The 20,103-nt window shown below is 58.5% G+C and overlaps 1 protein-coding gene, 1 long non-coding RNA gene and 1 other non-coding gene across 3 annotated transcripts; all 3 read left to right on the top strand.

The window, feature by feature from the left end:
* Positions 1-239: 239 nt before the first annotated feature.
* TRNAM-CAU (transfer RNA methionine (anticodon CAU)) lies at positions 240-311 on the top strand. The gene has a single exon. It is a non-coding gene; the product is annotated as a tRNA-Met (tRNA).
* A 406-nt stretch (positions 312-717) lies between these two features.
* On the top strand, positions 718-2,322 carry LOC149125507 (uncharacterized). Its single transcript, XR_016210607.1, has 2 exons — positions 718-2,049; positions 2,135-2,322. It is a non-coding gene; the product is annotated as an uncharacterized LOC149125507 (long non-coding RNA).
* A 4,826-nt stretch (positions 2,323-7,148) lies between these two features.
* NPR1 (natriuretic peptide receptor 1) lies at positions 7,149-20,103 on the top strand. Its single transcript, XM_002715497.6, has 22 exons — positions 7,149-8,402; positions 8,952-9,151; positions 9,442-9,555; positions 9,886-10,021; positions 10,296-10,387; positions 11,414-11,549; positions 11,776-11,860; positions 12,639-12,759; positions 14,049-14,123; positions 14,277-14,354; positions 14,591-14,695; positions 14,940-15,011; positions 15,106-15,262; positions 15,468-15,623; positions 15,849-16,017; positions 16,667-16,813; positions 16,920-17,043; positions 17,200-17,268; positions 17,501-17,675; positions 17,828-17,926; positions 18,994-19,085; positions 19,202-20,103. The coding sequence occupies exons 1-22, from the start codon at positions 7,697-7,699 to the stop codon at positions 19,262-19,264; spliced, it is 3,171 nt and encodes a 1,056-aa protein (XP_002715543.1). The 5' UTR covers positions 7,149-7,696; the 3' UTR covers positions 19,265-20,103.

The following is a 20,103-nucleotide window of genomic DNA, read 5'->3' as shown; positions in this document are numbered from 1 at the left end:
ACAAAACGCGCTGCGATTGGCTCCCGCCTTGCTCTGTCGCTTATGCTTATTGGTTTGCTTTGGAGAACCGGGCTTATGGACCAATAAAAAACGGCTATCGTGCCAGGAACCGGCCAATAAGAACAGGCGTGACAGTAATTACAAATTTTTTGAGCCAACACTAGGTGGCGCTGGATAGACTTTAAAAACGACGAACAAGTGAATTGCCTTTTATAATAGCGGGAAGGTTGGTGTCCAGTAGCAGAGTGGCGCAGCGGAAGCGTGCTGGGCCCATAACCCAGAGGTCGATGGATCGAAACCATCCTCTGCTAAGGGCTTTGTTTTTCGCTTCTCAGTTCCACATGCTGCTACAGTACTCCCTCCTTTAAAACCATCTCGCCAATCTTTGCTGCTTTTGAAACGCATCTTCTGCCTCTACCGCCATCGTGTAAAAGGTACCTTCCCTAGAAGGGAAGGAGTGTATGGACTGTGGTGGAGAAACAAGCTTTGAGGTGTTAGAAGGAAAATTGACAAAGTCTTGGAATGACAAATCAGAGAAGGAGAGTCAAGAAAGTGGCGGGTCCCGTCTTCTCCTGTTCCTGTTTTTTGCTCCTGCAAATCCTGGCATGATCCCGCCTCACCCTCACCGGCCACACGGACACACGGTATTTGCATTTCCTTAACGTTTGTTCCTCCTCGGCGTCCCCTCTCACTCACTGGGGGGGGGGGGGGGGGGGGGGCCTGCAGCCCCTTGTGGTGGTCCCCAGAAAAGTGAGGCCCGAACTGGAAACAACCTAGAGGTATTTACACGTGTCTCGGCGAGTTGGCCGTACTGAATTCATGGAGAGTGGATGACAAATTGGTCTATGTGTACACAACGGAGTGCTACGAAAATCTAACAAGAGCAGATCGCTGACGAGTGCAAAAACATGGAGGAACCCGGACCGTGTCAAGCGAAAGAAGCCAGACGAAAAGAGAATACATACGATGCACCCTGATCAGAGGAACCAGAGCGGCTGCTTTCCCGGCCAGGGCAAAGCAGAGTGAAGGAACTTGCAGTGAGCGAGAGGGGACATTAACAACATTAACCAACGCTGAGGCGTGGAAAGGTTACAAAAAGCCCAAGTGATGGCATCGATTTAAATGCAAATACTGTGCATCTGGCAAGTGAAGCTGTGAGGCGGGATCATCCCAGGATTGGTAGGATCCCTCCTTTGGATCTTCCATCAGGCCCTGAGCACCATTCCCACGCCCTAAAAGGAGGACCCAAGCCTGGGTGTGTGCTATCCTTTCATCCTTGGATAAATCCTGCTTCTCTGCTCACCTCTGTCTCCTTCTCCCAGTTGTATCCTCACACATGGGAAGACAGGAACCTGGGCTATGTGGCTGGGGGTCTCACGGGGCCCGGCCTGGGGTCTCGGTCCCCAGCCCCCACTATGGATAAAGCTGCTTGTGTGAGAGTCCGGGTGCTCAGGTGCACCCATCTCTTGGGTAGCTGTGGCATCTGTGTGTATGAAATGTAGATCCACTATATCTTCAATTCCACGGAACAGTAGTGTTCACTAAGTTAATGGTCATTTAGATTTCCCATTGTTAACGCTCTTCACTCCCAATGTGGGCAGGCAGGTAGCTGGTGAGCGGCAAGGAGCAGAGAGCTGCCACACCCTAGCCTCACGCACGCCCGATCCCATCACCTCCCAGGCAGACTCCACACTGCTGAGGGCTCAACACACCTACTCCCCCTCATGCAGCTAAGCCTCGCTTTCCATCACGCAGCAGACACGAGGACACCTTCTTGAAGCTCACCACGGGGCTGCAGCCCCACCCCACACCCTGCCCTGAAAGGGACGGCTCCCCAGGCACTGTGGTGCAGCAGGCTAAGCCGCCCTCTGCAGTGCTGTCTTCACTTCCGATCCGGCTCTCTGCTGTGGCCTGGGAAAGCAGCAGAGGATGGCCCAGGTGCTTGGGCCTCTGCACCCACGTGAGAAACCTGGAGGAAACACCTGGCTTCTGGCTTTGGCCTGGCCCAGCCCTGGCCATTGTGACCATTTGGGGAGTGAACCAGTAAATGTAAGACCTCTCTTTCTTGCTCTGTCTCTGAAATTCTGACTTTAAAATAACTAAATTTTTTTTTTTTTTTTTTTTTTTTTTTTAGCGCTCAGCCCTCTGCCTCTCTGCTGAGTCGCCCGTCTGCCTGGCCAGGTGTAATCTCTCCACTCAACATATAACCTCGATCCTCCCCCTCCTCCAGTCCTAGTGACTGGGCACCTTCTCAGGCTCTGTCTGGAGAAGTGCCCATCCATCCTTACGGATGTCCCTTCCCTAATAAACCTTGCTATTTTACCTCCTACTAAAAAAAAAATCTTTTTTTTAATAGAACTGTGCCCCATAAAAAAGGAAAACTCCAACTTTGTGGGCTGCCTGCACCCGTGTCTGTGCCATCCCTTCACCTTTCAATAAATCTTGCTCTCTTGGGGCCAGCGCCGTTAATCCTCTGCCTGTGGCGCTTGCATTCCATATGCTCATCAAATTCTGGTCCCAGTTGCTCCTCTTCCAGTCCAGCTCTCTGCTGTGGCCCGGGAGGGCAGTGGAGGATGGCCCAAGTGCTTGGGCCCTGCACCCGCATGGGAGACCAGGAAGAAGCACCTGGCTCCTGGCTTCGGATGGGCGCAGCGCCGGCCTTAGCGGCCATTTGGGGGGGGGGGTGAACCAATGGAAGGAAGACCTTTCTCTCTGTCTCTCTCTCTCTCACTGTCTGTAACTCTACCTGTCAAATAAAAAATAAATAAATCCTGCTCTCTGCTCACCTCCATTTGCGTCCGGCTATATTCCTACACGTGGAAAGGCACGCACCAGGACTAAGTGTAGCTGGGAGCTCGCTCATACCCCCCCCCCACACACACACACATACACAATACTTCCTGCGTCTCCAACCTTCCTGCAGGAGTAACACTGCCTCAGAGTCCCGCTCTGCTCTGCTGGCGGCTCAGTCACGCCTGCTTTCGGCTTGTCTGAATGGCTTCACTTCACTGGATGCGGAGCCTCTGGTTTTAGATCAGAATTTTTTTAAAGATGTATTTAATGGAAAGGCAGAGTTAGAGAGAGAGAGAAGGAGGGAGAGACGGGGAGACAGATCTTCCATCTGTGGGTTCCTGTGGCCAGGACTGGGCCAGGCGGAAGCCAGGAACCAGGAACTCCATCAGGATCTCCCGCACAGGTGGCAGGGGCCCAAGCTTGGGGCACCCTCGGCTGCCTCCCCAGGCGCAGTAACAGGGCGCTGCATCAGAGGCGGAGCAGCCAGGACTCTGGTGTGGGATGCCTGAGCAAAAGCTTCTCCTGCTGAGCCATAACCAGGCTTCCAGATTTTTCTCTCTGATTCATATTTCCTGCAGTTTCACTCTGATGGGTCCAGTGTTGGATTTCTTTGTTTCTGTTTTTGCTTGAGGTTTGTTGAACTTCTTGAATCTATGACTTAGCCTCTGTGATCCAGGGGCTGGCGCTGTGGTGTGGTGGGCTAAGCCTCCGCCTGCAGCACCGCCATCCCATATGGTAGCCTGTTGGTGTCCCAGCTAGCTGCTCCTGTTCTGATCCAGCTCTCTGCTATGGCCTGGGAGCAGTGGCACTTGGGCCCCTGCACCCATTTGGGAGATCTGGAAGAAGATCCCAGCTCCTTACTTTGGGTCATCCCAGCTCCAGCCGTTGTGGACATTTGGGGAGTGAACCAGCAGATGGAAGACCTTTCTCTCTGTTTCTCCCTCTGTCTGTAGCTCTACCACTCAAAAAAAAAAAAAAGTCTGTGATCCATTTATTTATTTAATTTAAAAGGCAGAACAACAGAGAATAAGAGAGAGAGAGACAGACAGAGATCTTCTACAACAGCTGGGACTAGTCCAGGCAGAATTAGGGAACCAGGAACTTCATCAGAGTCTCCCACATGAGTGACAAGAACCCAAGTACTCGGGCCATCATGCACTGCCTTACAGGCTCATTAGCAGGGAGCTGGATTGGAAGCAGAGGTGGGACTCCATAATCAGGCACTCTGATATGGGTTGCAGGCAGCCCAAACAGCGACCCAACCCACAACACCACAACACCTGTCCCTTTTGATGCATTTTTAAAAATTTCTTGGTTGGGTCCAGCATTGTGACACAGGGGAATTAAGCCTCTGCCTATGATATCAGCATCACATATGGGTGCCAGTTCAAATCTTGGCTGCTCCACTTCCAATCCAGCTTCCTGCCAGCATGCCTGGAAAAACAGCAGAAGATGACTCAAGCACTTGAGCCCTGCCACTCACATGAATGGAGTTTCAGGCTCCCAGCTTTGGCCTGGCCTAGCCCCAATTGTTGTAGGCATTTGAGCAGTGAACCAGCAGATGGAAGATCTCTCCGTAAATCTGTCTTTCAAGTAAATAAATAAATCTTTACCCAAAAAATGTCTTGGCTATTACTTCTTCAAATATTGATTTTATTATTTCCCTCCTTCCTGGATTCTACCTAAGGAAGTTAGACTCGGCCGGCGCCACGGCTCACTAGGCTAATCCTCTGCCTTGCGGCGCTGGCACACCGGGTTCTAGTCCCGGTCGGGGCATCGGATTCTGTCCCGGTTGCCCCTCTTCCAGGCCAGCTCTCTGCTGTGGCCCGGGAAGGCAGTGGAGGATGGCCCAAGTGCTTGGGCCCTGCACCCACATGGGAGACCAGGATAAGTACCTGGCTCCTGCCATCGGATCAGCGTGGTGCGCCGGCCGTGGCGGCCATTGGAGGGTGAACCAACCAACGGCAAAGGAAGACCTTTCTCTCTGTCTCTCTCTCTCACTGTCCACTCTGCCTGTCCAAAAAAAAAAAGTTAGACTTTCTCCTGGTATCCTCTGTGTATCTTACTCTCTCTCTCTCATGCTGATGGCCATATAGCCATACTTCATTCTAGGTACATTCTTCTGTGCTTTCTTCCAATTCATGCTCACTCCTCAGTCAAGACTAATCTGCTGTTACACCTATCAGTTGCTTTTTTTTTTTTTTTTTTTTTTTAGATTTAATTATGTATTTGAAAGTCAGTTACATGGCCGGCGTCACGGCTCAATAGGCTAATCCTCTGCCTAGCAGAACCGACACACCGGGTTCTAGTCCCGGTCGGGGTGCCGGATTCTGCCCCGGTTGCCCCTCTTCCAGGCCAGCTCTCTGCTGTGGCCCAGGAGTGCGGTGGAGGATGACCCAAGTGCTTGGGCCCTGCTCGCCATGGGAGACCAGGAGAAGCACCTGGCTCCTTCTTCCGATCAGCACGGTGCGCCGGCCGCAGCGGGCCAGCCGTGGCGGCCATTGGAGGGTGAACCAACAGCAAAAGGAAGACCTTTCTCTCTGTCTCTCTCTCTCACTATCCACTCTGCCTGTCAAAAAAAAGAAAGAAAGAAAAAAGAAAGTCAGTTACAGAGAAAGAGAGAGAGGTCTTCCATCAGCTGGTTTACTCCCCCAGATGGTCGCATTGGCTAGGAGATCCAGAGCTTCAACCAGGCCTCCCATGTGGGTGGCAGGGGCCCAAACACTGCTTCTACTGCTTTTCCCAGGCCAATAGCAGGGAGCTGGATCTGAAGTGGAGCAGTCGGGACTTGAACTGCTGTCCCTATGGGATGCCAGTGTCACACGCGATGGCTTTACTTGCTGCACCCCAACACCTGCCCCTCTGTAGCTCTGTCAAATAAATAAATAAATCTTTTACACACAAACCAAACAAACTGTCATCTCCCAAAACCTCCTTCTTGGGGCCAGCGCTGTAGCATAGCGGGTAAAGCCACCACCTGCCATGCCGGCATCCCATATAGACGCAGGTTCAAGTCCTGGCTGCTCCACTTCCGATCCAGCTCTCTGCTATGGCCTGAGAAAGCAGTGGAAGATGGCCCAAGTCCTTAGGTCTCTGCAGCATGGGAGACCCGGAAGAAGCTCCTGGTTCCTGGCTTCAGATCAGCCATCTGGGGAGTGAACCAGCGGATGGGAGATCTCTCTCTCTCTCTCTCTCTCTGCCTCTCCTTATCTCTCTGTGTATCTCTTTCAAATAAATAAATAAATCTTAAAAAAAATCCTCCTTCTTCAATTTTGGGTCAGTGTTACCCAGAGCTCAGTTATTTGTACACAGTCTTCCTTTCCCAGTATCTGATGCCTCCTCCCCTTTCCCAAAGCCATGATCTGTCCAGGATCTGTCCCCCACTGCCCTCTTCGGTGTCTGTCCTCCGTCACTCTACATGCCTTACCTTACCTCCTAGAGCAGGGTTGAGAACACACGACTCCCACTACAGCCCTCAGGTAAGGCACCTGAGGGAAGCGCGGGCGGTGGGAACCGTGATGGGAGGGAGCGGATGGACGTTTGTTCCCGGTGCCTGGTCATGCCGCCTGCTTGCACACTGCCAACGCTTTCAACATTTTCAGAAAAGTCAGAAATGCATCTGCTGGTTTTTAATCGCGGGCAATCAGATAAAAAACAGAGACGCGGGCGCTTGGCCCGGAAGTCGCCCCGCTGGAGCTCCTCAAAGGCGCGGACCGCATGTCCTCGTCGCTCTGCCCTCCGCACCGGGGCTGGACGCACGGGAGGTCCTCGGGCAACACCGGGTGGGACGCGAGTTGGCCGATCTGGGCGCGAGTACGTCCGTGACTCCAGCCGGCCGCCAGGGGGCAGGCTGACTCCGCAGAGAGCCGCGCCGCGCCCAGGGGTCGGGGTCCCCCAGACCCTCGCGGGCTGCGGGCACCTAACGCCAGCCCCCCAATCCTTTTTAACAATCCTCATCCCGTGAAAACAAACACACCCCAGAAGTCACTCCTGGCCGCGGCCATCCACCGGCTCGGCCCGCTTCCTACAGTCCCTAGGGAACTGCAGTTAACTGTGCCCTCCCGCCCGGTCCTTCCCGGCTAATCCGCACCTCGAGGAGAACCACAGACCGACGGGGCGGCGAGCACGCGGCTCGTACTCTGCTCCTAACGCCTCGTCCAGACACCCGTCACCTTCCCGCCACACCCCCCCTCCCCCAGCAGAGATCCCAACCCCTTCCCCCACAGGGAACCAGGTAGGAGGGCAGGGACAAGGTGGCTCGCCAGCCGCCCCGGGCTGCTTCCACGCCTATTCCGCTCCGTTCTCGCGGCCGGCCCGGCGGGGGTGCCCTCGGTGGTGCAGCTGCGCCCGGGAGCGAGACGCGGCGCAGCCGGCACGCGGGCAGCGCGCGGGCTGGGAGTGGGGAGGAAGGAGTTAAAGATCAGGCTTGGCTCTCTGGTCACGGAGCCTGGGAGGGGAAGCGGCGGGAGGGAGGGTTCGCAGCTTGGCTTGGGTCCTCGCCGGTCCCCCCCGGGTGGCCGGAGACGTGGGCCGGCCGGACGCCCCTCTGGCGCACTCCCTCGGGCGGGCGCTCACGCACGCCCACGAGCGCTCCCCTTCCTCCCGCGCACGCCTCTTTCGCTCTCTCGCTCTCTCGCTCTCCCGCTCGCTCTTGGGTCCTGTTGGCCCAGCCGGCTTGCTCCTGGCGCCCACCTGCTCCGCGGCCCCCTCCATGTTCCCCTCCGCCGCGCGCTCAGTCCCCGGGACAGTTCGGCCGTGACCGTCGCATCTGCAGGGGGCAGCGTGCCCCGGTCCAGTTCCTTCCCTCACGGGCGCGCCTGATGCCCGGAACGCGCCGCTGACCCGGAGAGAACCGAAGAGGCCATGGTGGGAGCGCTCGCCCGCGGCGGTGCCCGCTGAGGCCATGCCCGGTCCGCAGCACTCCACCGGCGCTCGCCAGTGCCTGCTCCTGTTCCTGCTGCTGCTGCTCCGGGGCAGCCACGCGCGAAACCTGACCGTGGCCGTGGTGCTGCCGCTGGCCAACACCTCGTACCCGTGGTCTTGGGCGCGCGTGGGGCCGGCCGTGGAGCTGGCCCTGGCCCGCGTGCAGGCGCGGCGGGACGCGCTGCCCGGCTGGACGGTGCGCACGGTGTTGGGCAGCAGTGAGAACGCACTGGGCGCCTGCTCCGACACCGCCGCGCCGCTGGCCGCTGTGGACCTCAAGTGGGAGCACAAGCCCGCCGTGTTCCTCGGCCCGGGCTGCGTGTACGCCGCCGCCCCGGTAGGGCGCTTCACCGCGCACTGGCGGGTGCCGCTGCTGACGGCCGGCGCCCCGGCGCTGGGCTTCGGCTCCAAGGACGAGTACGCGCTGACCACCCGCTCCGGGCCAAGCCACGCCAAACTGGGCGACTTCGTGGCGGCGCTGCACCGACGGCTGGGCTGGGAGAGCCGGGCGCTCGTACTCTACGCCTATCGCCCGGGCGATGACCAGCCCTGCTTCTTTGTGGTGGAGGGGCTGTACGTGCGGGTCCGCGACCGCCTCAACATCACAGTAGACCACATGGAGTTCGCCGAGGGCGACCGCGACCACTACACGCTGCTGCTGCGGACAGTGCGGAGCAAAGGCCGAGGTGAGAGCCGCCCTCCTTCTGCCGCGCTGCCCGGCCCAGGGTCTGCTCTTCGACCTCTCCCCACCCCCCTTACTGCTCCTGGCTGCGTTGCTTTCCCCTGTCTGGGTCTCCCTGGTCTCTTTCCACCCCTGAACCCCCATTGGGGTTCCTGCCCTCTGGCTCCCCCAGCTCCCTGCAGGGGTTAAGGGGGGCCAGACAATGCCCAGACCACCTAGGAGCGCTTCGGGTGTCGGGTGACTCCTTCTCCCCCATTGTCTCTCCTCCCCACAGCCTTCTCCCCTCCTCCACCTTCTCCCAAGCACCAGGGCTCTCCTGGCCTCTCTCCCTCCCCCAGCCCTAGGCCCTGCCTGCCCCACCTCTCTCGGGTCAACCCCTCTCCCTATCTTTGCTCCTTCCTCCTCCTCCCTCCCCTCCCTCGGTTCTCCCCTGTGCACTGCTGAGCTCGGTCATGCCCACGTCTGACCCCGGCCCTTGCTCTCCCTTGGGCCTCTCTGCCCGGGACCCAGGCTTCTCTCTCTCTCTCTCTCTCTCTGACTCCCTGCCTTCCAGTCATCTACATCTGCAGCTCGCCAGACGCCTTCCGAACTCTGATGCTGCTGGCCCTGGACGCCGGCCTGAGCGGGGAAGACTATGTTTTCTTCCACCTGGATATCTTTGGGCAGAGCCTGCAAGGTGCCGGGGCCCCTGCTGCCCGCAGGCCCTGGGAGAGAGGGGATGGGCGGGACGTCAGTGCCCAGCAGGCCTTTCAGGTGAGTGTCCGGTCTAACTGAGGGCAGAGGGCTGGGCAAGTGGAGCAGAAAGCTCCCAGGCCAGCACAAAGCGATAGGAGCCAGGCTCGAGGTGGGAGGGCGTTCGAGTCCTCTAGACCAGCCAGGACATGGAGAGGCCATCTGGCCAGATGCCGTGCCCAGGGGCAGGCACCCATAGAGCCCAGGTTGACCGTGAGCTAAGCAGAACGCAGCAGCTTAGGGCCTCAGAGTACTGGGGGGGACCTGGAGTCAGCTCTAAACTCTCCTTTCTCCTCTGACCCCTTCCTCAGGCTGCCAAGATCATTACGTATAAAGAGCCAGATAATCCTGAGTATTTGGAATTCCTGACGCAGCTGAAACACTTGGCCCTGGAGCAGTTCAACTTCACCGTGGAGGATGGCCTGGTAGGAGGGGGTCGGGGACCATCAGCCCCCACTCCATGGCCCTCTGTCAGTCCCAGTCCCGTTCCCTCGGCATTCTGCATCCCCGAGTCCCCCTCCTCCCTTCCCGTTGCCCCTGTGTCGCTCTTGGTGATGGAAGGGCTGGGTGGCAAGTTCAGCCTAGCTGCCTGGCAGGATTCAGAGAGCAGTGGCATCTTTTTAAGTAAGTAAATCTCTGTGATGTGGGGGTGTCATTTCCTCCCAAGCCCTTCCAAGCCCTCACTGTCTCCCCCTCAGCACCTGCTTTGTGCCCTGCATACGTCGCACCCAGCCGAACCCTGCTTGTCTCTGCAGGTGAACATCATTCCAGCGTCCTTCCACGATGGGCTCCTTCTCTACCTCCAGGCAGTGGCTGAGACTCTGGCACAGGGGGGAACTGTCACCGATGGGGAGGACATCACGCAGCGGATGTGGAACCGAAGCTTCCAAGGTCAGGGCCCGGAGGAGGCTGGAATGGACTGCCCAGGGGGCTAAGTCCCGGGTGCCCCAGCTGGAGGCCAGCAGCACAGGTGCTCCCCACTCTCTTCCCCCTTCTGGAAGGGACCTCCACAGCTTCCTTCAGCCTCTCCTTCCCCTAGACAGTCCTGCCAAGTGCCCCAGTGCGGCCGTTCCTTGTCCCAGAAGATGGGGGTTGGAGAGACGAAGTAGGGCACCCCAGAACTTCCATCCCCTCGGAGCACAGCCGTCAGCCCCTGTGCCCACAGGTGTGATGGGATACCTGAAAATGGACAGCAATGGAGATCGGGACACTGATTTCTCCCTTTGGGACATGGACCCTGAGACTGGGGCCTTCCAGGTAAGTGTGTGTGCCCAGCAGACGGGGCGAAGGTGGAGTGTCATCGCCCCTGCCCCATCTCCAGCCCTGCCAGGGTATTGGTTTTGTTTCATTTTTTAAAGATTTGTTTATGTATTTGAAAGAGTTACAGAGGGAGAGAGGGAGAGACGGAGGGAGGGAGAGAGAGAGAGAGAGAGAGAGAGAATGAGAATCTTCCATCCCTGGTTCACTCCCCAAATGGCCACATTGGCTGCAGCTGCACCAGGTTGAAGCGCTGAGCCAGGAACTCCATCCAGGTCTCCCACGTGGGTTGTGGGTGTCCAAGTACATGGGCTATTTTCAGCTGCTTTCCCAGGCCATTAGCAGGGAGGGAGCTGGATAGGAAACAGAGCAGCTGGGACTTGAACCCAGTGCCCATATGGGATATAGGTGTCGCAGGTGACGGCTCAACATGTTGCACCACAATGCTGGCCCCCGTGGGTGTTTATCCGGTTACCCTCCATACCTGGACACTCAGAAGCCCTGGATAAAAGGACCCAGCTCCAGGCTGAGAGGATTTCCGGGCATCGCCCTGAGTGAAGCTCGTGTCTGAAGAGGGAGCACAGCACGGCCCTGTGGTAGGCAGGACCCACTCCCTCGAGGGGCCACGAGGAATGCACATTACCCAGCTCTAGGCGTGCCATGAACAAGAAGGGATCGAGGCACCAAGGAGCAGATCATCCAGGGAAGGCTTCCTGGAGGAGGGACCTTTTTCCTGTTTTCTGTGTGCTGCAACCAAGATCATAAACTCCTAGTGTAGGGCTGGGGTTCTGTATGGCATTTCCTTTATCAACCCCTGGAGGAGTTTTCAGATCCTTATACATTAATGCCCTGGGCATGGGTAGGAGGTCTCCTTGTATCCAGTCACAGTGGGGGCTGGGTAAATGTTGACCACCCAGCTACAGGCCCTGGAAACAGAGAAGGGGTAGGCAGGAGGCAAGACTGTTACACTAGACAGGGGCCCTGAGCCCAGGCCGCTGCCCACCCACCACTCCTGCTGCCCTGTAGGTTGCTCTGAACTACAACGGAACTTCCCAAGAGCTGCTGGCCGTGTCAGGGCGCAAACTGTACTGGCCCCTGGGGTACCCTCCTCCCGACATCCCCAAATGCGGCTTTGACAACGAGGACCCAGCCTGCAACCAAGGTGACTGGCCCTTCCTTGTCTTCCGGCCTCTGATCCGGAGCCAATCCAGAGGCACTGCACCCTTTCCCCAAAGGAAGTCCCAGCAGGGCTCCTCTCCCACACTGCTTCCCAGGGAAAGACTGCTCCTGCCTTTCTCTTCCCTTCATCCTCACTGTCTGTTAGAAGCTTCTGCCTCCTGCAGTCTAACCCACACCTCTCCTGCTGCAACGCGGCCTCTCTCCTGCAGACCACTTTTCCACCCTGGAGGTGCTGGCTGTGGTGGGCAGTATCTCCCTGCTCAGCATTCTCATCGTCTCCTTTTTCATATACAGGTGAGCTGTGGCCGGGGCGGAGGTGGGGTGAATGGTGTGTGTGTGTGTGTATGTGAGAGAGAGAGAGACTTGGAGAACCAATCACAGAGGAGGTAGCAGGGACCCAGAGGGAAAGCCTGGTAAGATGGGGAGAAGAGACTCAGCAGCCTCAGGATGCAGAGGAAAGAAAAGGAGGAGAAAGGGGACAGGGTTAGGAGAGGCCAGGGTGGGCTGGGGGCTGGGAGGCCAAGAAGGAGCAGAGAAGTAGGGAAATGGCATCACAGGACCTTGGGCTCAGGCCTGGGCACTGGGTTCCCTTGCTGCTCCCACCGCCGGCCAGGTGGGAGGTGGCCCGTGGTAGTCGATGAGGGATGACGAGGCTAGCTGTGTCCCAGGTGCTGAACGCAGAGCACAGCAGAGTTGGATGAGCCCCCGCTCCTGCCTTCCAGTGGAGGCTAAGGTGGAGAGACAAGGGAGGCTACCGAACGGGAAAGCCAGGAGGGCGGGCGGATCAGTGTCTGTGGAGTGTGCGCCTGGAGCGTGCGCCCGGCGCCTGGCACCCCCACCCACCAGGTTTCGTTCACTCTTACAGTAGTTAAGGCCCTCAGTTTCCAAGCCAGGACACTGAGCTAAGTACCTCAAGACCCCCCATCGAGGCAGGTTTCACCCAGGTCTCCTGATGCCCCAGCCCAGGGGGTAGGATTCCTCCATCCATTGCTCAGGGTCCCCTGGCACTGAGGAGGGGCTGCTGAGCGCCCCCACCCGGGCTCGGGGCTCACACGCAGGCTTCATGCCCCAGGAAAATGCAGCTGGAGAAGGAGCTGGCCTCCGAGCTGTGGCGGGTGCGCTGGGAGGACCTGCAGCCGAGCAGCCTGGAGCGGCACCTCCGGAGCACAGGCAGCAGACTGACCCTGAGCGGGGTGAGCTCACTGGTGTTTGGGGGTGTTGGGAAGGTGATGGAGGAAAGCTGGGTACCAGGAGCCGTGCCTGAGGGGGCGGTAGAGAGCAGGTTCCAGTCCAGCTGCACCGTGACCTGCTGTGAGACCCTGAGTGAGTCGTACTCCTGCTGAGACACTTAGGAGATGATGGGAGCTGCAGAGTCTCCCCTGGAGGGGCTCTTTCGAAGGTCAGAGGATATCAGGACATCGCATTGCACCCCATGATACATATGCTTTATGTGTCAAGTTGAAAATAAAATAAGACTTTTTATAAATATTTATTTATTTACTTGAAGGGGAGAATGACACAGAGAAAAAATAAAGAATGACATAGAGAAAGATGGAACTTGATCCACTGGTTCTTTCCCTAAATGGCCTCAACAGCTGGAGCTGGTCCAGGCTGAAGCCAGGAGCCTGGAGCTTCATTTGGGTCTCCCTGAGCACAAGCCCAGGCACTTGGGCCATCTTCCTCTGCTTTCCCAGGCACATTAGAGGGAGCTGGATCAGAAGCAGAGCAGCCGGGACTTGAGCCAGTGCACTGATACGGGATGCTAGCATTACAGGCCATGGCTTATCTTGCTATGCCACAGTGCCAGCCCTAAAAAACTTTTCTTTGGAAAGACTTACTTGTTTAGTTTAAAGGCAGAGCAACAGAGAGAGAGGGAGAGATCTTCCATCCACTGATTCACTTCCCAAATGGTTGCAACAGCCATGGCTGGGCTGGACCAAAGCCAGGAGCCAGGAAACCCATCCTGGTGTCCCACAAGGGTGGCAGGGGCCCAGGTGCTCAGACCGTTGCCCACTGCCTTCCCAGGTGCGTTAACAGAAAGCTGGATCCGAAGGAGAGCAGCCAGGACGCAAACTCTCGCTCCTGTGTGGGATGCCAGCCGTGTTGCAAGCAGTGGCTTAACTCACTGCAGCATCACACTGGCTCAAAAATAAAACTTTTTAAAAAATATTTATTTGTTTGAAAGGCAGAGTTACAGAGAGGCAGAGACATAGACAGACAGAAAGACAGACAGTGGTCTTCCATCTGCTGGTTCACTCCCCAGATGACTGCAATGGCCGCAACTGTGCCAATCCGAAGCCAGGAGCCAGGAGCTTCTTCTGGGTCTCCCACATGGGTGCAGGGGCCCATGGGCTTGGGCCATCTTCTGCTGCTTTCCCAGGCCACAGCAGAGAGGGTCCAGCGAGGATTATGGGGGGAGCTGAAGTCCAGAGCTCAGGCCGGGCGCCGGGCTGACCTCCCCTTCTGCTCTCCATCTCCTCAGAGAGGCTCCAACTACGGATCCTTGCTAACCACAGAGGGCCAGTTCCAAATCTTTGCCAAGACAGCCTATTATAAGGTGGGCCCAGGGAAGCACCTGGTCCTCAGGCCTGGGGCAGGGGCGTGCTCTGGCGGAGGGCTGCGGGAGGGTCCTGGGTGCAGGGTGGGCAACTGGTGTTCCAGGGGCACTGGACCAGGCTCTGCACAGTGACCGTCTCCGTTCCTGGCCCAGGGCAACCTCGTGGCCGTGAAACGTGTGAACCGGAAACGCATTGAGCTGACACGCAAAGTCCTGTTTGAACTGAAGCATGTAATGTGGGGGAGTGAGGCTGTGGCCTGGGGACCGCCCCCCGGTTGGGGGGGCACAGAGGTTGAAAGTGTGGAGCTCAGGGGGATCCTGGGGCGGGGGAGAAGGGCCGTATGTGAGACCCCTGCAGGGTGGACGCTTCAGAAGGGCGTGGGCAGCGGATTCTGGGAGAGGGCTCTGCAGAAAATGAACAGAGTGAGGGTCCCTGTCAGGCCCCTGATGCTGCCCCCACCCGGCAGATGCGGGATGTGCAGAACGAACACCTGACCAGGTTTGTGGGTGCCTGCACCGATCCCCCCAACATCTGTATCCTCACAGAGTACTGTCCTCGTGGGAGCCTGCAGGTGAGAGGGATGTCGGGTGTCAAGAAACCTGGGTCCTAAGCCCTGGCTCTGGGCCTGAGGGGCAAGCCCCTCCCTCCTTCTGACCCCCACCAGCCCCAGTTGTAAAACAGGAGTAGGGGAGGGCGCTGGCACTGGCGTAATTCCAAAGCGTCCTAGCGTACCAGCTTTCACCATAGGCCCCCTGCACCCTCCTCCTGCTCCCAGGGGGCTTGCAGGGCACAGTCTGACTCCCGCTGCCCAGCAGGACATCCTCGAGAACGAGAGCATCACCCTGGACTGGATGTTCCGCTACTCGCTCACCAATGACATTGTCAAGGTAGGCCCGAGGGCCCCCCGGGGGAGGCGGGCAGGTGGCTGCTCCTCTGCCACTGTGTCGGCCCCACCCGTGCCCACACCTCTGCCCCTCCCAGGGGATGCTGTTCCTTCACAACGGGGCCATCTGCTCCCATGGGAACCTCAAGTCATCCAACTGTGTGGTAGACGGGCGCTTTGTGCTCAAGATCACCGACTACGGGCTGGAGAGCTTCAGGGACCCAGAGCCGGAGCAAGGACACACCATCTACGCCAGTGAGCCCCGACTCTCGACTCCTGCACAGCCCAGCAGGGCGGCGGGGCTTGGGCGTGCCACACCCGACTGCAGGCTTCCTTTGTTCCCTAGGGAAAGGAGGAGGCCTCTTCCAGCTCTCCATGCCATGGCTCCAGATCAGCCCCAGCCACGTGCTTCTTGTTTCTCCCCTTTGCCCCTCTGTGACTCCTGACCTCTGACCCACAGAAAAGCTGTGGACAGCGCCCGAGCTGCTGCGAATGGCGTCACCCCCCGCCCGCGGCTCCCAGGCCGGTGACATCTACAGCTTCGGGATCATCCTTCAAGAGATTGCCCTGCGGAGTGGGGTCTTCCACGTGGAGGGTCTGGACCTCAGCCCCAAAGGTGAGAGGACCATGCTTTCCACTGTTCCCTCCGTGGTCTCGACTAACCCCAGCCTCAGGGAGACGGACCCCTGGAAGCGGCCCCAGACCTTCCTTCCACTGCCTCCAGTGCCCAGTCCCCTGCCCAGCTCCTCCACCTTTGCCCTGACCCAGCTGGCTGCCCCCAGTCTGTCACTGGACCCTTGGCGGACCCCACCCCTCAGCCGCCCCCTCCCCCACGATACAGAGATCATCGAGCGTGTGACCCGGGGTGAGCAGCCCCCATTCCGGCCCTCCCTGGCCCTGCAGAGCCACATGGAGGAGCTGGGGCAGCTCATGCAGCGGTGCTGGGCCGAGGACCCCCAGGAGCGGCCACCCTTCCAGCAGATCCGCCTGACACTACGCAAGTTTAACAGGTCGCCACTGGTAGCCGCCGTGCATCCCACACTTCCACTTCCCCTCCACCCCCTGCCACCGGGCAGAAAGAGCCCACTCACAGCTCCCCCCTGCATAGCCCGCTGCAGCCCACCACAGCCTGGCAACCCTCTCACACCTACTGCATGGCCAGCTGTCCCCACAGCGCCCTGCCACTCAAACCCCACTCCTCCACCCACCTGACACACTGGCCACCAGACTTTGCAGTGGCGTGCAGAGGAAACGGGCCACATCTCCTGGGCCTCCGAAGCAGCTCCCAGCCCAGCCTCATGCACTCCCCTTCCCATGGTGCCCACTGGGGCTCAGTTCCAGACACACCCCTCCGCTGCCTGCGTGCCCCTCCCTCCATCCCTCTCCACTGCCTCTATCTCTTACTAATGCACTTAAGTCCAACAAAGACCAACTACTGATGTGTCCTGAGGCTTCACGTGTGACCCTGGGGCCTCAGACATGAACAGAACTTTCTTCCTACCCTTTCCCCTGCTCTCCGCATCCTGCTGTGTTCCAGACCCTGGCCCTCCCCAGGGACCCCTGCCGCCAACCGCTGCTGCAGCTGTGTGGGCTGACATTAAACCTGGGTGGGGGAGCTCTGGGGGGTGCAGCTCCTCTCTCACCGCCCCCGCCCCCCAGGGAGAACAGCAGCAACATCCTGGACAACCTGCTCTCGCGCATGGAACAGTACGCCAACAACCTGGAGGAGCTGGTGGAGGAGCGCACCCAGGCCTACCTGGAGGAGAAGCGCAAGGCCGAGGCGCTGCTCTACCAGATTCTGCCGCAGTGAGTCCCTGTGTCTGACACCCCCCCCCCCACGTGCGCACGTGCACGCACCCCGTCCCGGGGCCCCACCTCGCTCCCTGACCCCGCACCTGCCCTCACACCGCAGCTCCGTGGCTGAGCAGTTGAAGCGCGGGGAGACAGTCCAGGCTGAGGCCTTTGACAGCGTCACCATCTACTTCAGTGACATTGTGGGGTTCACAGCCCTGTCGGCGGAGAGCACGCCCATGCAGGTAAGACATAGCTCAGCCACAGGCGTCAAACCAGGCCGGTGGGCTTGGCTTCGCATCTCCATGCCCCTCCTCACCTGCTTTTCCCTCCAGACCTCCAGGGTGGGTGGGTGAGTGGGGGGGTCCCCTCACTCCCGACCGGCGTCTCTTCCCTTCCAGGTGGTGACCCTGCTCAATGACCTGTACACTTGCTTTGATGCTGTCATTGACAACTTCGATGTGTACAAGGTGAGGGTGTGAGTGAGGAGGGGGAGGGACAGACAGACAAGGTCAGAGAAGGTGCAAGGAAGGCAGAATAACGTGGGGTCTTAGGAGAAGAGACCCGGGACATGGGCAGACAGCGGCACAGGGAGACCCAGGAAACAGTGCAGGCTGGAGGGTGAGCACGGTGCAGGCAGATGGTGTGTGCGGTGTGGCCGTAGGCACAGGGAAGAGAGCGCTGGCTCTGCTGCCCGCACAGGTGGAGACCATCGGAGATGCCTACATGGTGGTGTCAGGGCTCCCAGTGCGGAATGGGCGGCTCCACGCCCGCGAGGTGGCCCGCATGGCGCTGGCGCTGCTGGACGCCGTGCGCTCCTTCCGCATCCGCCACCGGCCTCAGGAGCAGCTGCGCTTGCGCATCGGCATCCACACAGGTGAGGCCCCTGGCGTTAGGGGCAGGATTGCAAGGGCTGGAGCTGTGCAGATCCGGGACCTCATATCCCACCCCCTGCCTCTCCTGGAGCATCCACCCATCTCCTTTAACACGCTCATCGACAGGCCCCACTTCCTCCCTTGCTCCTCCCAGGACCTGTGTGTGCCGGCGTGGTAGGGCTGAAGATGCCCCGCTACTGTCTCTTTGGGGATACGGTCAACACGGCCTCAAGAATGGAGTCTAACGGGGAAGGTACAGTGCCCTCCCAGAGAGAGCGGGGGAGGGCAGGCGGCCAGGGGAAAGCCAGCGAGCAGCAGCCCCTGCCTGTTCTGCTCCAGCCTCGTCTCCTTCCAAGTTCCCGTCTCACAGCGAGGATGGATACTCGCAGGCTCACCGCGGGGTTGTGTCATAAGTGGGATATGGGGCAAGTCAAAGGGTCTTTAATAACACCTGAGTGAGCATCACAGCCGGCCCCGCCTCCAGCGTGCTCAGACCACTTAGGTCAGCTTACTTCCGGGCAAAATCACCTCATGCTAAGCCTCTTTTACAATAAGGGGCTGTATACCGCCTTTGCACACACAGATGGGTGTCTCGCAGACAGGGTGGGGTGTGAAAATACAAAACACAGAGCCCAAACAATGCTGGCAACACAGGACACCAGACGGTTTCAGTTGCTTTTGGCGGTTTTTGTTTTTACTTTATCTTTTATTTATTTGAGAGGTGCAGAGAGAGCACTCCCATCCACTGGTTCCCTCCACACCAATGCCTACGTGGCTGGGGCTGGGCCAGGGATGGAGCCAGGAGCCAGGAACTCAGTCCAGGAATCCTGTGTGGGTAGCAGGGACCCAACTACTTGAGCCATCACCTGCTGCCTTCCAAGGTGTGCATTAGGAGGAAGCCGGAGTCAGGAGCCTGGAACTCCATCCAGGTCTCCCACCTGGGTGGCAGGGGCCCAAGCACTTGAACCATCTTCTTCTGCTTTCCTAGGTGCATTAGCAGGGAGCTGGATGGTAAAGGGAGCAGCCTGAACTTGAATTCATTCTCAAGAGATGTCAGCATTGCAGGCAGTGGACTAACCCAGTTCGCTACAATGCTGGCCCTACGTATACCTAATTTTAATTTAATTGAAGGAGGCAAACGATGCACCTGTAGAGTTGTGAAGGAGACGCTGTTGTGGGCACACACACGACATGGAGGAGCTGTACTTCTTTGAGTTTAGAAGGCTTCCTGGGCCAAGGGAGGGAGGGAGAACATCTGTTGACCCCACAGCCCCTGCTCCCGTCTCCACACCCCTCACCTTCCCGCTCCGTGCTCCCTAGCCCTGAAGATCCACTTGTCTTCCGAGACCAAGGCTGTCCTCGAGGAGTTTGAGGGTTTCGAGCTGGAGCTTCGAGGGGATGTAGAAATGAAGGTAGGGAATGAAGCCCCTGCCCCAGCACCCCTGGAGGCCCCAGAGTGGGTAACATCACTCCCGCCTGGGCCTCGCTTGCCGTCCCCACCCCAGCATCCTCTTATTTCTCCCTCCAGGGCAAAGGCAAGGTTCGGACCTACTGGCTCCTAGGGGAGCGGGGGAGCAGCACCCGAGGCTGACCTCCTGCCCTCCTGCCCTCCTGCCCTCCTGTCCTCCACACCTCCCTGCCCCGTGCCGGGGTGACAGAGGCGCCAAGCCTCAGCCTCACCCCCAGCAGCTCCACCATTGCCCAGGGATCGGAGAAGTGGTCTGAACAGCTCAGGTGTGCTGACCCCGGCGGACACATCAGATACGACCTCAGAGAGGACTCTCAGAGGGGACTGGTGCGGGAGAGCTGGGAGCTCACAGTCGCACTCCTGGCACCCATGTGGACACATGCACTTCCTCCTCACCCTCCTCGGCCCAGGCTGGGCTATGGATTCCTGGCCCTCCTCCCCTCCCCGTGTCACCTCCCCCAGCCTGGGAGGGGAAAGGACCACCCTGGGGGGAGGAAATGAAAAGAGACCCTTCTAGGTGAATCAAGGGGTGGGGAATCCATTTCTGATTTAGCCCACACGAACCCCAAATACCCACTGCTCCCTTCCCTGTCCCCCGCACCCCACAATGGACACTGCAGAACGGGAGAAGGGGGCTGTGGGTCTGTGGGCCCTGCTTCTGCTGTGAGCAGAGACCATGAAGGCCTTGGCTCCCATGAGAGTGTCTTCTTGGAGAGAATTACCAGGTCGTCCGCCCTCCACCTCGAGCTGGGAGTGCAGGCTCTGGAGCTTTGAGGAGACCTTGTAACAGCCTAGGAAGTGCCCAGACGGGCTGGACGGTTTCAGCATAAGGACCCAGTCATCCAGGGCCTCAAAGAGAGGGTTGTGTATGTGAGCTCTAGCTACCAACGTTAGCTGTGTTAAAATTCAATCCTTATTATTTATTAACTCATTAAGATAATAATAAACCCATTACACAGTAA

This window comes from Oryctolagus cuniculus, chromosome 7 (assembly GCF_051225735.1).
Source record: "Oryctolagus cuniculus isolate XC-2025 breed Fujian yellow rabbit chromosome 7, ASM5122573v1, whole genome shotgun sequence".
NCBI classification, from domain to species: Eukaryota; Metazoa; Chordata; class Mammalia; order Lagomorpha; family Leporidae; genus Oryctolagus; species Oryctolagus cuniculus.
This window is presented reverse-complemented; position numbering and strand designations above follow the sequence as displayed.

Bases quoted from the DNA above. Each gene is read 5' to 3' on its own strand.
- NPR1 (XM_002715497.6), top strand. From the start codon at position 7,697: ATGCCCGGTCCGCAGCACTCCACCGGCGCTCGCCAGTGCCTGCTCCTG. The intron at 8,403-8,951 runs GTGAGAGCCGCC...CCTGCCTTCCAG, and splicing joins AGTGCGGAGCAAAGGCCGAG to TCATCTACATCTGCAGCTCG. The intron at 9,152-9,441 runs GTGAGTGTCCGG...CCCCTTCCTCAG, and splicing joins GTGCCCAGCAGGCCTTTCAG to GCTGCCAAGATCATTACGTA.